At 31.1% G+C, this 16,887-nt stretch overlaps 1 protein-coding gene across 1 annotated transcript; it reads right to left on the bottom strand.

Moving 5' to 3' along the window:
- Window positions 1–480: 480 nt before the first annotated feature.
- Window positions 481–16,552, bottom strand: LOC134710944 (uncharacterized). The gene is made up of 2 exons (XM_063571363.1): window positions 16,231–16,552; window positions 481–1,901 (listed from the first exon to the last, which is right to left on the bottom strand). Exon 2 carries the CDS (start codon window positions 1,861–1,863, stop codon window positions 1,222–1,224), a length of 642 nt encoding a protein of 213 aa, XP_063427433.1. The 5' UTR covers window positions 1,864–1,901; window positions 16,231–16,552; the 3' UTR covers window positions 481–1,221.
- Between the last annotated feature and the right edge of the window lie 335 nt (window positions 16,553–16,887).

Genomic DNA, 16,887 nt, shown 5'->3' with positions numbered 1-16,887 from the left:
CTTGATAATGTGCTGTGATTGGCTTTTAATTTTCAGTCACTATTGTCTTTTGTCGGGCAATGAGTGATAGAGATCAAGTTTAGACAGAGTTCACCAGTGTTATATATGCAGCTCAAATACAAAATCAATCAGTACCAGTTACTTAGTAATTTGAAATAAATGAACGTCCTTAGCGGTGGTTCAATCTTTCAGATCAACTTAAGAGATTTTCCTTGAAATATTAAGATGAAGGAATCATATATATATATTCTGGGTAATATGTTCTTAAGCTGTGATTGGTTAAAACATCAGAAACAAAAAGTAAATCAACCAGGCGTATATTTTGTCTGTTTTTGGACGTACAGTTTATCTACACATCATAGAGCCTCACACACGACAAAATGTCTATCCAGTTTTGAATTGCAATTAATTTCAATTCAGGGATAAAGGCGAAATTATGAAAAGAACAATTTCATTACAAAATTTTAATATTTACTTTGGTACAAGATCATTATGAAAATTAACAACAAAATATCACTCCCTGAGAACAACGAATAAGACAAGGCATTATTTGTAGCGTACTTTGATGTCCATAAATACATTCATATACATATATATTCCAAGTTTCATGTGCATACAGTTGAGTATCATACTCTAAGTACACGTTAAACAAATCTGACAGAAATTGCATGCACCTGTTATGCATAAATTACGTTTCCAAAGGATGTTCGTTCTGCTGTTCGTTTGTGTCATTTCGTACACCCTCCGAAATTTTAATGAAGTAATGAATAAAAACTTATAATCAACCTTTACAAAATATTTTCAAAATCGCGTATTTTTCCCCATTCTTTCATACGAAAAGGCTAGAGAATAATGTTCCTCCATAAACATCATAATATTTTCCATTCGATGTTAAAATGTACTTCCTTTTCGGATATGTTGTCATCAAATATTTCAGAAAGGAAAATCCTTTACTAAGCCTATGTTACCTCTGAGATTCAACATATTTTTTAAAGCTATCTTTTACACCGACAACATTTTTACAATAAATGTACAATGGCACTCCATGTAACTTTCCATACTGTTGCGTACATATTAAGAAAAATATAAAAACTTAGTTACATAATGATACATGTTTTAAAAAATATCATGCTCCTGTTTCTAAATATCCAACTCTATGTGTCTACACTAAATTATCATTTTTTTAACTGACTAGACCTGGCACTTAAGAACTACGAGATTTCAAGAGAGATCAAGGAACTCCACCTGATCCTCACTTCCGTCGGAATAATCCAGCGGTGGTGTCACTGATGGTGATGGCGCGGTCGGTCTAGCTGGGAATTCGTCGTTGAAAAGGGGAGGTAACTGTTTTAAAGACTGTCTGTTTTTCATAGATCTAGCACATTTGTGTTGTTTCGATTGAGGCAATGACCAGGTTCTCTGTAAATTACTTCTTTGTCTAGAAAGTATAAAACTATCATTGTTTATCTTAGATTTACAAGTTGAATATAAATTGTCTCTAGTTTGTTGCCGTGTTATAGTTAAAACTTCCTTAACTATTCGATCATTTCTTGGGACAGACACTTTATTTGAATAAAGAATTTCATCTTCTAAACCAGAATCGTCGTATTCATCATTAAGTCTATCTAAAAATCCAGAATCATTTAGCCCAACGTTGTTCAAAGGTTGTCCAATTTCAGGAAGCGGAGCCCTTCGTTGAATTCCAGTGAAAGTTGGTTGACGATTTACTTGAAAATCGCGCACGAATCGTATAAAATCTTCTGTACCAGGATCAGGTCTTCTTGCAGGAACATTTTTACGTTGATTTTTCCTTGAAATTGGAGATTTAGATCTTTTTGGTCTATCACCCCTCATCCTTTCCATCAATATGTGAAATATCCAAGTTAAATCAACATTATCCTCTGAAAATAGATGATGTCAATATAATTTGAGATGCATTTAAATTTTATTAATAACAATTTTAAATATATAAAAATGAATATTAAATATAATTTAAACCATTTATCACGACTTACACACATCTTGCAAGGGATCATTTATGTTGAATTAACACTGTACTTTTATAGCTGAAGTGAAAGCAATTTATTCATTCATCTGAAAGAAATAAAATTGCTCGAAACCAATATGATATATGTAATTGTATTGATATTTTAATACGTCGCTGAAAAATCATACAAGCGAATATTTCTAGATTGAATCTTTATTTAACCAGCATGGGATGTTTCTATAGATATTAACATGTATATGTCATGCATATTTATATGAAACAGACGTAGGGTTAAGTACATGAAGGTTAACATATAGTTATATCTTTTGTTGGTGCAGTGTCCAGTAGTTGAGGTTGACTAATTTGCACATTTTGTCAAATAACTAGATAAACAATAAAACAATAACCCATTAGATCATTGAATAAAATGGAATGCCGAGGTGTTTCAATGAGACAGCACTCAATAAACATGTATATCAAAACACAGGTGTTGCCTCTCCATGACACAGACACCTCCATACCTTGCCAAAGGTTGTCTTTGTTGATATTTAAATATTTTTGTCAATAATTCTAAGTCAATTTAAGAATTTCGTATTTTGTAAAAAAAAAATAATCTCGTAAAATTATATCGTATAGCATGTCATTGCTTATTTAACTCTTTGGTGATACAATGCTTAATGTATATACAAATCTTTAGCTCCAAAAGTTCAACCTGAGTGTTTACAGGGAAAAGAATACGAGCTCGGGAAGCTGCTTTGGCATGAAGTAAAAAATATTCAAACCTTGTCATAGAAGAATGTATTAGAACCAAAATCAATGAATCTAGACTTCTCTCATCAGACTGTAAAACCAACGTCATGATTTGTCAACCTGATTATTGCCAATACAGTAGAACATATTAGGACACCTGCATATTTAATTGGAGATATGTGTCAAAGTGAACCACTCTTTTCCTAGGGTGAAAATATTTAAACGTTCTAATTTTTGAATTTTTGTTTCCATTAAAATTGACATACACACGTCGTCAAAAAGACACCAATGTCCGACTTAGGTATAGAAATATGACCGTGCATGTACTTCATTAATCAACAATAAAAAGCCATGCCCATTAGTCGGTTTTTGCTGTGTAGGATGTATAAATACGCAGTCACGACAAGTGGAATGAAGACGTTAAAGCACATGTCTCTCGTATAGAGACAGCATTAAACATTAAATAAACATAAAATATTTTTTTTAGTGGAACTAAGTTTTTTATTATACATTTTTTATACATATTTCGGTTCTTATCCTACATGCTACTTTTCTAGTGGCAGTCTTAATGTCTAACCCTTCATTAAATCTACCATCCATTGTTGTATATGATACAAAGGTCGATATTTGACTTGTTTTTTTTATATGGGTTATTTTTTTTCAAATATATGTCTTGAATGTTGAATACGTACTAACGTGTATGAAATTTAAGAATTCGATAATGCTTTAATCTTGCTTTATTTACTTAGAATTGAAACGTGACGTTTTTGAATTTACCCTCGATTTATAGGAAAAAATCGACAACTTTTACCAACAAAATATATTTTTATGCAAACAGATTAAACCTTTCTACATTCTAAACTAATTTGAGTTGGAAATGCCCATTGAAATAAATAAATAAAGGGGAGTTTTATATATCCGCCAGGTGGGTTATATCAGTTTTCTTCTCTCTCAAAAGTTGGTAAAAACCCGGATACAAAACATACCAAATTAGAAGTTCAATTAGGAGAAACTCCTCCTGTGATATATTTAGAATTTAGTAAAAGAAATCTTTCATTTACATTACATAATTTGATTTATGACATTTTAATTATATTTTGATTACTTTCGCTCGCTTTTTCATTTTCGTTATTATGCACCTTCTCAATACCTAAAAGTTAGTCTAGACTTCTCCCATCTGGCAAAACCGAAATAGGGACGTCTTTATTTGGCTGTACGGGATGTGTAAATACTCTATCGTTTTAAAGCAGCATTTAATTGTTTCTACGATTTTTATACAGACCAATCCCCTTCAGATACCTTACTACACGATGTATCGATAAGTTGATCTCATCATGAACATAGATGTATTTTTGCCATTGAACTCTAAACAACAAATTTAAATCAATCAAGATTTTTTTTGTCGACAGATGTCCATTCTCCAGCCTTTCCAGCTTAATGAAATTAAACTCTTAGAATTTCTAAAATGGAATTTAAGATGAGTACATTTTGAAAACATCATTTGCTTGCAGTCAATTTATAACCATCAGTCGACGCACAGCAAAATCATATCTTATCCATAGCCATTTTTGTAAAGAGAAAACAAAAATAAGCAAAACTTAATGTAAAAACGACAGCGCAGTTTTTTTCGTAGTTAAATTTGACTCATGTTTTTAAAATGATTTCAATGTTAATATATTTAAATCATTTCTAAATTATTTACTACTCTCCTAGTATAGCCAATGCGACTGACTTTAATAATATTTACATCATTGTAAATTACTTTGCATTTCCTTCTTTTGATGATTAGATGCACTGTTCGAAATCGAAATCCATTTAAAAATTGTGCAATAAAAAATCCATTAACAAAATACCGACCTCAAAAGAGAAACGAAAGATACCAAAGGAACAGTCAAACTCATAAATCTAAAACAAACTGACAACGCCATGGCTAAAAATGAAAAAGACAAACAGACAAACAATAGTACACATGACACAACATAGAATAAACAACACGAACCCCACCATAAACTAGGGGTGATCTCAGGTGCTCCGGAAGGGTAAGCAGATCCTGCTACACATGTGGAACCCAAATGTTTATCAAAAAGGGAAAGTCCACAAAAGCTGACAAAACCAAACGCTCGACTGTACCAATTTACTGAACGACTGGAAAACAACTGTCATATTCCTAACTTGGTACAATCATTTTACGAAAAATATGGAGGGTTCTACCTAGCGATATGACTGCTTTAGTATCTTGAAACATCGTCGAGAAAATAATAAATTTCAATAGATTGCCTGACACTGAACTAAGGACTTCTCATTTGTTTGTAATTTTTGGAATGAAAAATATGTAATATGGAGTTTATGAATGTGCATGGACCAAGAAAAAATCCACATTTAGATTTTTATTCGCGTAAATCCTAGTAATGTGAGAGTTACGCTCTGAGTGCTTTGAAGCACCCTTGCAGTAGCACTATGAAGGGTATTTAGTTTGCCTGTTGCAAAGCAAAATAAACACCCGTATCGCCCGTTACCAAAATACCATAATGTTCAAATGACAGTTCTATAACATGACAATTCCCCGATTTCATCTCAATGGACTCTGAAATTACCACTGTATAATTAAATGTTTGAAATATTTGTCTTCGGACGTCAATCAAACAGTTACTAATCAGTCGTATATACTTACAATTTTAAACTTTGACAATAACCTAAATTGTGTATAAAAGACTTTTTTGTATTGTCAAGAAAAATTATCGTCTGTTTTTTTTCCAGCATCATCGCCAATATTGTAAAAAAAATACATCTTTAACACATCAAAGCATATGTTTTTACAGTAATTTCCTCTATATGTATTGATTTGTATAAAATATAAGATTTAATAATAAGGACAAATAAAGATATAACAACTTAATATTTTTGATATTATATCCTATTTTGATCCCAAGAATTAAATATTCATTATGTTAAAGGCATTGTTTGATATCTCTAAGGAAACAAGCAGAAACTTGACAGCTCTAACATTCAATAAAGGAGGATCAAACTCCAATTAGGATTTAGTGTCCTTAACAAAATGAAAGATAAAATGTTCAATCAAATATACATCTTATTTCAGCTTATTGTAACTCAATCAGAACTCAGTCTCCTAAACAAATTCGTAAATTCGTAAATAAAAACCAAATTATTATAACTGTTCATCTGAAAACGTTATATTGATTTCAAACCATAAATCAGAAATGTTTACTTTACCTTAGATGACAAATGTTTCCCGCTGGGTTGGTCCATAAAATGCATACTTTTAGAAAAAAATAAAGTCTCACTTCGTTAAACCAAACAAAAATGTACAATGTAAAAATTATGTAAAATAGGAGTTTTTAACAGTTGCAAGGCTATAGTTTGGTTATTAGAAATGTTAATAGTTTCGTATAAGTGTGGTTTAATAGTAACTGTTGCTTTGATCTATAGGCCTATTAGAGGTAATTAAAACCTAACTATTTTACCTTGAACTCATTTTAATTTAAAGATCATGTCAAAATGATAGTAATTTTATGCTTATTACAATTTCTGCAGTAAGACGATACTTAAAAAAACTTTGGGTAAATTAAAACACATGAGTAAAGACAAAATTATGTAGATAGAACATGTTGCGCTATACATTCAGTTGTTTAATCAGCATAATATTATTTACAATTAAACACATTTATGCCATTTTCAGTTCTGACATTTCTTGGAATCGGCTGTTCGCAGATCTTCCTCATGATTCCGTTCTCAAAAATAAGACAAAAGAGGAAGTCACTTCTGATCAACAGAATACAGAATTAGGGCCTAAAATAAATTGAGAAGAGAAAAATGACGAAAAAAAAATTTAAAAAAAAGAAGAGAAAAGAAAACACATTAATGGGATGCGAAATAATGAAGAATTGCAGAATGTGATTTTTTTCTTTATTCATGATGTAAAATCAACTCTATGAGAATATTACAGAATAAGCCTTATTTTTTAAAGATAAAGAAAAATGACTCTAAAAATTAATGTTGGTTACAAAAATGAATCTACTAGTAAATAACAACTTCGTATATTTTCGTTCTTGTTTCAAATATTAAAAACTCATGTGAACTGTTGTCGTTTAATAGATGTGAACCCAATACTATGCTTTATACAGAATTAAACACCCCTCAATAGATTTAGGTCAAAAGCCTGCGAAAGATACACGCAACATTTATCGGTTTGATCTTATTCTACATTCCAAATTTTGCGTGCTACTATGCACCGAAAATAGCTGCATAGTATGCTTATCTTTCAAGTATACCAAAACAGAAATTTTATACTTTTTCCTTTCTTTTATTTTATAATCATATGACATTATACTCAACAGAAATGTAATGCTATTTTTTTGTATATTTATGAGATACTATTTCATCAGTTTTTACACTTAAACATGTTTAACCTCGCCGCATTTTTGCGCCTGTTCCAAGTCAGGAGCCTCTGGCCTTTGTTAGTACCTACCTTTTCAACTTTTGATCTTCAGTGCTGTACAACTTTGTACTTTTTTCACTTTCGATCTTTTATATCTGGGCGTCACTGGTGAGTCTTGTGTGGACAAGGCGCGTTTTTTGACGTATTGAATTTTAAACCTGATGCTTTTTGTTATCTATTTATCATGTTTTTCTTTGTCTAACATGTTCTCCTATTTATTTGTATTGTAGTCCTTTAACATTATGTTGTCATTTCAATGTTATATTTAACTTTGCCATTAAAGTGCGAGGTTTGGCATGCCATAAAACCAGGTTCAACCCACCACTTTTATTCCGCTTTAAAACTGTCCTGTACCAAGTCAGGAAGATGGCCATTGTTATATTATTGTTCGTTTCTGTGTGTGTTGCATTTTAACGTTGAGTCGTTTGTGTTTTCTCTTATTTTTGAGATATTGAGATAAGACGTGGCACGGTACTTGTCTATCCCAAATTCATGTATTTGGTTTTGATGTCATATTTGTTATTCTCGTGGTGTTTTGTCTGTTGCTTGGTCCGTTTCTGTGTGTGTTGCGTTTCGGTGTTGTGTCGTTGTTCTCCTCTTATATTTAATGCGTTTCCCTCGGTTTTAGTTTGTTACCCCGATTTTGTTTTTTGTCCATGGATTTATGAGTTTTGAACAGCGGTATACTACTGTTGCCTTTATTAAGTCTTGTATTATTTTAATTTTAGTTTCTTGTGTACAATTTGGAAATTAGTTGACTGTATGGCGTTCATTATAACTGAACTAGTATATATTTGTTTAGGGGTCAGCTGAAGGACGCCTACGGGTGCGGGAATTTCTCGCTACATTGGAGACCTGTTGGTGACCTTCAGCTGTTGTTTTTTTATTTGGTAGGGTTGTTGTCTCTTTGACACATTTACCATTTCTATTCTCAATTTTTTTAAATTCTGTTTGAATCAGAAAGTGTTATTTTCGTTTCAGATCATAATCGTCCTAGGTGTATGCAATTTTCAAACTAAAGACAGGTACATGAGATGTGGGGAGGTTTACTAACTTACTTAATCCTCTTCATGTTCTTCAACATATAAGGCACCAAACAAGAGATCTCCAATTTTGGGAGGTCTAACAGTATTTATATATCAAACCTCAAACCCATTCATTACCTTTTCAATTATGCCCATTACAATTCTAAACTTGTCCTTGTTTCTTTGAAAAAACTATAGATTTTGTTTTGAAACCGTTTATGCCAGAAATTTCTCAGTAAAGGACTTTTAAAAATGCGCATTGAATTTATTAGATTCGTTAAATGTCCTTTTATATGTTAGTTGCCTCGCTTATATATAATATGCGTTGCCAATATTAAACTAAATTTGCGGCACTAAATCTATATTTGATGTCAACAAATGTTCAAATACAATTAAGAGGCTGTCCAAGTAAATATCAGGCAAATCCTATGATATGGGTGGCACAACATAATTTTTTTCCAACTGAATTTTTGGCTCCAATGCAATGTGTATATCATACAAAGGATATATATGTCAAAGATATTTTTGAATCAACAGAGGATGGCTCAGAAAATTATTTTAAAGTTCACTAACAATGCAAAAGAATTTTGTACAAAATGAAGAGTTAGCTCCCCTTTTCAATGAACTTTCAGTGCTTTCTATGTATGTTTTTTCTCCTTTTTTTTGGCAGTTAATAAAAAAAACAAAATTAAACTTTGAGAAAGAATGAATTTGTGATATGAATTACATGGAAAAAAATTGTGATATGAAATACATAAAATACATGAAATATATGAAAAAAATTGAAAACAAAATATGTCATGTGCCATCCACTGCCTGTTTTTCCATGGACACCCTCATAATACCATCTTTTCAATGAAGCTGATTGACGTCCAATAGCAAATATTTCATGCATTTGATTATACAGAAGGTAGATTCAGAGTCCATTGACATGAAGAATTTGTCATCATTTACTTAAAATATGAGCAATATAATATACTTTTTATGAAGGTATATACTAATATGATTGCCAATGAAACAAACAGCCACTAAAGGATGAGCAATAAAAGAAAGAAAAATCTGTCATAAGTTATTAATTCTCTTTCTCTCTAAAAAAATGTAGTCAGTTGGGAATTTCCAAAGGTATTATATACCGCAACTTATACTTATATTTCACACACATGCGTTATATTATATGAATTATTTATAATTTCAATAACAGTCATGTTGATTATCAGTTAATGATTCAATCAAGAATATATTATTCATCACTTTAATATTCTATTTTGAGGAAGTTTTTCTTGATAAAACATTTGAAGTTTAATGCACAAATATGCATTTCTAAATCACTCAAATGTGAATTATCAAACACCATTAAAACAAAGTTTTTTAAGTTTTAATTTTATTCTTTGTCTGAATAAGAATAGGAAAAAAGTGAAATAATAAAAACACCGAACTCCAAGGAAAATCAAAAACGGAAAGTCTTATATCAAATGGCAAAATAAAAAGCTTAAACCATCAAACGAATATATAAGAACTGTCAAATTCCTGACGTGGTACAGGTATTTACATATGTAGAAAACGATAAATAAAGCTCTAGCGTAACCTCTCACTTATATGACAGTCGCATACGATTCCGTTATATTGACAACAAAAGGATGAGGTATGATAAAAAAAACCTAATTTCCTCTTCCAATTTGAAAAAAATAAATTAGAACATAATTAATACAACGATTGAGACAGGTTAGTTAAATACAAACAAGTGATTTATATAAATTTGTGTTGGTAAAAAAAAAGTATGGAAAAACACAGCTCCAAAACCTACAATATATATCTTGTGACAAATTTGAGGCGATAGATTGTTACTCATATCTAATTTAATTAAAATATTTCAAAATGATGACCATTGAAAGAGTATTCGTATCAACGAGTCTCTGTACTAGCTTAGATACAGCAGAAAAGCTCGTTGAACCTAACTTTTCTTCCTGTTTTAATAGCTCGTACAAATATATTATATATTTTCCAAAAAATTTGCATGCATTAATTGTATATCTTAAACATTTTCTCAGGAAATCTGATCTTGATTTCTTTGTACCAGTTCAGGTGTATATTTCATTCAAATATATTCTTACACAGTTATCGTTCGTTTCAAGGACACAAAATATTAAATATTGCAAATCATCAGTGTTATTTAATGCCTTCCTTTTATTTTTTTGAGAATTTGTCCTGACATGTTATTAAGTTTACTTTTAGGGACTGAACCCATTTAGAAGAAAAACACTTCCGATACATATCACAAAAACTTACATAAATTGGTAAAATTACGTCAAATTTGCATTTTACAATAATATTCGTGTATGTCAAATGAAATACTACAGACAGGGTATACTAATATTACGTCCAATTTGAATTTCACAAAACTTTCGATACATAGCAAATAAAATTGTAAAGACGGAGTAATGTTACGACCAATTTGCATTAAACAAAAAAATGCGTTCTGAATAACTCTAGAGTAGACGCGATGTCAGGTTAAGAATAACAAATAAAATATGTCAACGATTATGGTTTTAGTTATGCAAATATAATAGATGTCCCGAATCTTTCGACACTAATCTGCCGACAAGGAATTACTTTAATGTCTAAACTTAAAAAAATGATTAATTTACAAATTATTACCATTTCTCGGGTGGATTGGAATTTCAAAAACACATTCATATTTGTCGAAACAATTAACTAGATAAAGGCTTTATATAGATTAGACCGTTGGTTTTCCCGTTTGAATGGTTTTACACTAGTAATTTTGGGGCCCTTTATAGCTTGTTGTTCGGTGTGAGCCAAGGCTCCGTGTTGAAGGCCGTACTTTAACCTATAATGGTTTAATATTAAAATTGTTATTTGGATGGAGAGTTGTCTCATTGGCACTCACACCACATCTTCCTATATCTATTTACACCTTAGTTATATACATATGCAAAAACAAGTACTAGTATATAAAAATAAGTGTTATCATTGCAAAGAGACAATTATCAACCAAAGTTCAAATGAAGTGGATTTAAGCAATCATTAGCAACCGTATGGCCTTCAACAATGCAAGAATTAACGGCCTGATTTATAACAAATCAATTTACGAAAAACAAATTTGACAAATGCAAGAACCAACAACAAACACTAAAGTACAGTCTATCCTGACTTGGGACTGGCACTTAAAGAATGGAAAGGGGTTAATATAAGAAAGAAGATGTGATATGATTGCCAATGAGACAACTATCCACAAAAGACCAAAATGACACAGACATTAACAACTAAAGGTCACCGTACGGCCTTCAACAATGAGCAAAGCCCATACCGCATAGTCAGATATAAAAGGCCCCGATAAGACAATGTAAAACAATTCAAACGAAAAAACTAACGGCCTTATTTATGTAAAAAAAAGAACGAAAAACAAATATGTAACACACAAACAAACGACAAACACTGAATATACAGGCCCCTGACTTGGGACAGGCACATATATAAATAATGTGGCGGGGTTAAACATGTTAGCGGGATCCCAACCCTCCCACATGCTTGTGTGCGGTTAATGAAACGAAAAAAGAGCTGACGCTTTACCTCCAAGTAATGAATGTTTATTCGAATTCGAACTTTTTTGTAGTTCTTTACGTAGGGTGTCTTAGTTGTCTTAAGTTAATTTGTATATTATTATTATTGGGAATTAAATGTTCAGTGTTTAGTATCCAGCCATCACCATCTCGACACAATAAATATTTCGAGAGAAGTTTGTCTTGAATGCGTTTTTATTTTAGTGTGTTAATTCATGTTCTATTACCGAATTGCATTCAGACAGTTCTTGGATAGCACCTGTATTCTCCCTTGTCATGCATTTTCAATGCATTTTCCAAAGTACATAACATCAAATAAAAGGGTAACAAATATATCCCAAAATAAAAAAAAAATGAAAAATATTATTATCAAGTACTCCTTTTATATGGCATGTTATTTCATCTATCATGAATTGGTTTCTTGGAACTGACAAAAAATAGTTTAATTGCCCTATTTTGTACATTTAGAAGTACTTTGGAAAAACTGGCACGTTAGAATTTCTTTCAATGTTTTTTTCTTCAATTATTGAATACAAATATAATCGGCAATTAAATTTGTAAATTATAGAAATGCAAATAGCACAGATTAGTCCGCGGTACCATTCTTTCTATGCAAACATCAAATTTGTAGAACATGGTCTTAAGAAATGCTTAAAAACGCATTAAGTAAATACCTCTTTTAAAGTCAATAAAACGTTTTGATAGCATGGTAAAATTGAAGAATCTTATGCACATGGACTTGAATTTACAGAACTAATTAGATTTTGATTAAATTTAAGTACAGATCTATTTTAAATTTAATTGAAATATCGAAGCAGACATCTCCTGTTTTGTAAGTGGCATCTATTCAGACAGCTTTAAAATTGTGCAGTTGAAAATCTATGTCAAATCAGGAAATTAAAGGATAAGTGTATATAGCTAAATCAAACTAAATACTCTCATACAATGTATCTATATCTGTACTCAGTGTCTTTTTATTGTGGAGATGTATAATTACCCTGCCACGTCTGGTCGGCGTGTTTCGTATAGGATTTTTTTTTCTGCCTTGTATCGATCTGATGAGCTATGTTCTTTACAATTGATTTATAGTTTGTTCTTATGATATTTTGGTACACCACCGTCCAAAGGAAGGAGGAGGATAGACGCCTTAAAATTAGTTTAAAGCCACCACATGTAATAAATGCCTGTCCTAAGTCAGTCTGTAATTAAGCAGTTGTCGTTTTCTGTTGTAACTGTTTTTCGATCATTGTTTTGCATAGTTTGGTCTGGTATTGGGCTAAGGTTTGGCGTCAGCAAACTAGTTTAACACAGCCACATTCTATATACATGTGCCTGTTCAAAGTCAGGAGCCTATAATTAATGTAATTTGTCGTTGTATATCACATTTGGTTTTCGTTCATTGTTTTGTACACAAATCAGGCCGTTAGTTTTCTCGTTTGAAGAGGCATCTGTTAATGGGGTTATACAGTACATGTATTTTAAAACACCTTATGTAACTGCTCTATCAATTAATGTTAATAGGAATTATCAGTCATTAATTTTGAAAAATAAGAGTTTGGTGGTGTTGAATAATAAACAATCTAAACAAATAAAGAAATGAAAGATACCAATAGTATTAACAGTATCAATTTTTCTACATTTCGGCAATTAATGTCTCGTCGGTGATACTCAAGACCAAATTATAAAATTAAAAAACTAAGAACTTATAAACAAACATGGAAAAAATGTATAGTCAAAGCACGGCTAGGAATCAAAGCTTTGCATAAGGCAGATAATTCCTTAATTGAAATTAATTTCCGTGACAGAAAATCTTATTAACAAATTACCGGTATATCTATATATTACATACCAGTACCGAATTTATAACTTCGTGATACAAAATGACAACCAAAATACATTAGTCAAAGAAAAACCAAGAATAAGATGGAAAAAAGAAAAACAAAGAACGTACAAACTAGTGTTAAATCAAAGAAACACCTTGGAAATCTCAGGTTCTCCAGAATATATAAAAAAAAAGAAGATGTGGTATGATTGCCAATGAGACAACTATCCACAAAAGACCAAAATGACACAAACATTAACAATTATAGGTCACCTTACGGCCTTCAATTATATGTTTTGTTGCTATCCTGTCTAATTCAAGAAGATCTGGATTTGGATAACTGATTTCTGTATTCTTCAAATTTTTACACTTTTTAAAAATTCTTTCTCGTTTTTGCAATTATTCTCTATTCTTCTTATCGTAACACCCCATTTTTCTCTTTTTTAGCCTATTTTCGTCCTTTCTTTGTTTGTTTTTCCCCCTTTGATTCTGCACTATTTGTTAAGTATTCTCTATTCTTTAATCCTCTAGCCTTTTTGTTCTCTTCTCTTTATTTTTTTGCCCTTTATTCCCTTTGTTTATTATTCTCTATTCTGTAAAAGCCATTCCTCTCGGTGTCAGACAGATCTATAAATTGCGAGGCTGTATCTTTTGCCATTCTGAATACATTATATCATAACTAAGTTTATTGCCATCTTAGAAGAACAGAGACGTGGGATACAAACGAGACACACAATCTCGCTAGTAAACAAAAAAATGAAAGCACCAAGGCAAAATAAAAATACCAACTATGAAAAGACGAATACTACTTGCGACACTTTTGAATGGTCCAGAAATCAAAAGTTTAATTAATGATTTGCCTGTATCAAGTCAGGAAAATTACGATTGGTTCCATTCGTTGTGCTTTTGATTTTGCCATTTGATAAGACACTTATCGTTTTGAATGTTCCTTCGAGTTCGGTATTTTTTGTCCTACATGTATGGATATTGTATATTACAAAGCTGGTGACAAATATGACGTGCTCGGAATTTTCTTTCAATACTATATACCATTGATGATGGTTGGGGGAGGAGTCTTTTATTCATTTATCATTCAGCCTTTAAGACCATTTTTTTCTATTGTATATCTATTTTGACCATTATTTATCGATTATCTATATTTCAGCATCCCATTATCCATTTATAATATCAAATGCCTAATTTTCTATATTCTTTATAATTTTGTTCTTTTATTCTGCACTTTTTGATCACTATCCTCTTTCTGGAAACCACAGCTAGACCCTCATTTCTAATATAAGTTGACGTAGGCATAGATGATGTATTTACAAACATACGTGCGGTGCAATTTGAATCAACTTTTGAATTGAAACTTTTAATGAAACGAATTTTCATTCAAACTTTTCCAAAAAGAAATGTTTTAATGCTATCATAAGATTGTTCAAATTTTTAACACGATTTTCTCTGAATAAATTCAAAGGACTATTTAACTTATTCGAATAAACAGTGAATTTAATGCTGTTTTCAGGTCCTTTAATATGTAAGAAAGAGGGACTTATAATATCATAGATAGTCAACACATTTTTCATTCATTTTACCTGTTTTTTCATAGCTTATATTTTTGAATATTTAAAGAAAAAAGAAGGTTTTACATGTACCCATAATGATCGGCTGCTCATTTAAAATGGAGGTTCTTATGTGCTTAGAAACTAAAAAACAAATTAAACAGATCTAAATATCTCAATTCTTGTCTAATTCATGTATCATAAAAGCCTAGCTTTAGTTTTCAGTTTTAAAATCATGTTTTTCTTAATTATTTTTTCATCTATTCATAACCTTTTTGTTTTGTTTGTTTTCAGTGGCTCTCGTAAGCAAGGTGGCGTCGGTGATCGTAGGCATTTTTATAAATTAAATAAAAGATAGACCAAGAAAAAAATGTACACGAGAAATACGAAAAATGTTGCACGAGATAAAAAAAAATGATAAATAGCAATAGGCAACATCAAACTTTCTGAACTTCAATAGATTTAAGAAGATGTGGTATGAGTGTATAATTAAAAAAAATCAGTGTTCATATATTCTCGGGAAGCATGTTCGTTTCTGATACTGCAGGTACATATAGATTAGCACTTGTGAGTTTCAATATGGTTGCAAAGAATGCTACAGAATATCCATTTACGCTAATAAAACCCTTGTTATATCCGAATCATTGGGATTAAAAAGAAAGATTTAGCTAGAATATCATGTCGATTTTACTACACCAAAATAACAAGATTTGTGAAAACTAAAGTTAATTCTGTCACAAATCATTTTTATTACAAATCTGATTTTTTTAAGAATACAATTTTGACAAATAACGACGACATTAAATCTTGTATATATAAATTATGCATACAAGTTAAATGCACGTGCGCCAAATATACCCTTTACCGGCGTTCTTACACATATATAATAAAATAAAATAATAATGACAGTGCATGAATAAATATAAGAAAATCCATAATACAAATTTATACTACTTAATAACTACCAGCCTTTCAAAAATCATTTATCATATAATAATAAATCTTTATGAAAATAAAAATTAAAATTCAAGAAAATAAATGTATTCTTACCTTTGAAACGTTGTAGCTTTCACCTTTGAGTTTAAGGCACCCTTTGTTGGCTTATAATAGTTGCCGGGCTCCAACCTGTGATAACACTTTCACGTTTAAACGAATGTTATTGATATGAGATTCGATCGATGTATAGGGGATATTTAACTTAGCGTTTTATAATATCAAAATAATTCGAGCCAAAGCTGGCACATTATTTCTGCTTTTCAAGCAATCGTGTGCAGTTGACCTATAATCATTTAATGCAAATTAGACCAGTATTATTTGTAAACATCATGTTATTGCATTCTCGACAAAGGAAGTTAACTTATTTAGATAAACTTGAAGTGTATTTAACTTTGTACGTTCTTCAAATATATGGCAATTAAAAGTATAAAAGCTAAACAATGCGATCATGGTCATAGTAGTACAAGTTAGTTCAAACATTTAGACAGGTATAGGTCAATCCTTGACTAATAATATTTGTTTTAATAGGGTTGGCAACTATTATTGTCAACAAATGAACTGATAGATTTTCAAAACGATCTTTTCTTCAGTGAAGACTTAGACAGCTTTCGAAAATGGGAAGGGAGTCCTTGGGTTTACACCTGGGAAAAGAAGCTACAATCTTATAGCCATCTTACAATTTACGGAGTTTTGACAGGGGGTCTTTCGTCC

This window comes from Mytilus trossulus, chromosome 3, assembly GCF_036588685.1.
Source record: "Mytilus trossulus isolate FHL-02 chromosome 3, PNRI_Mtr1.1.1.hap1, whole genome shotgun sequence".
In the NCBI taxonomy this organism is placed as follows: Eukaryota; Metazoa; Mollusca; class Bivalvia; order Mytilida; family Mytilidae; genus Mytilus; species Mytilus trossulus.
The sequence above is the reverse complement of the archived record's forward strand: the minus strand, read 5'-3'. Positions and strand labels throughout refer to the sequence as shown.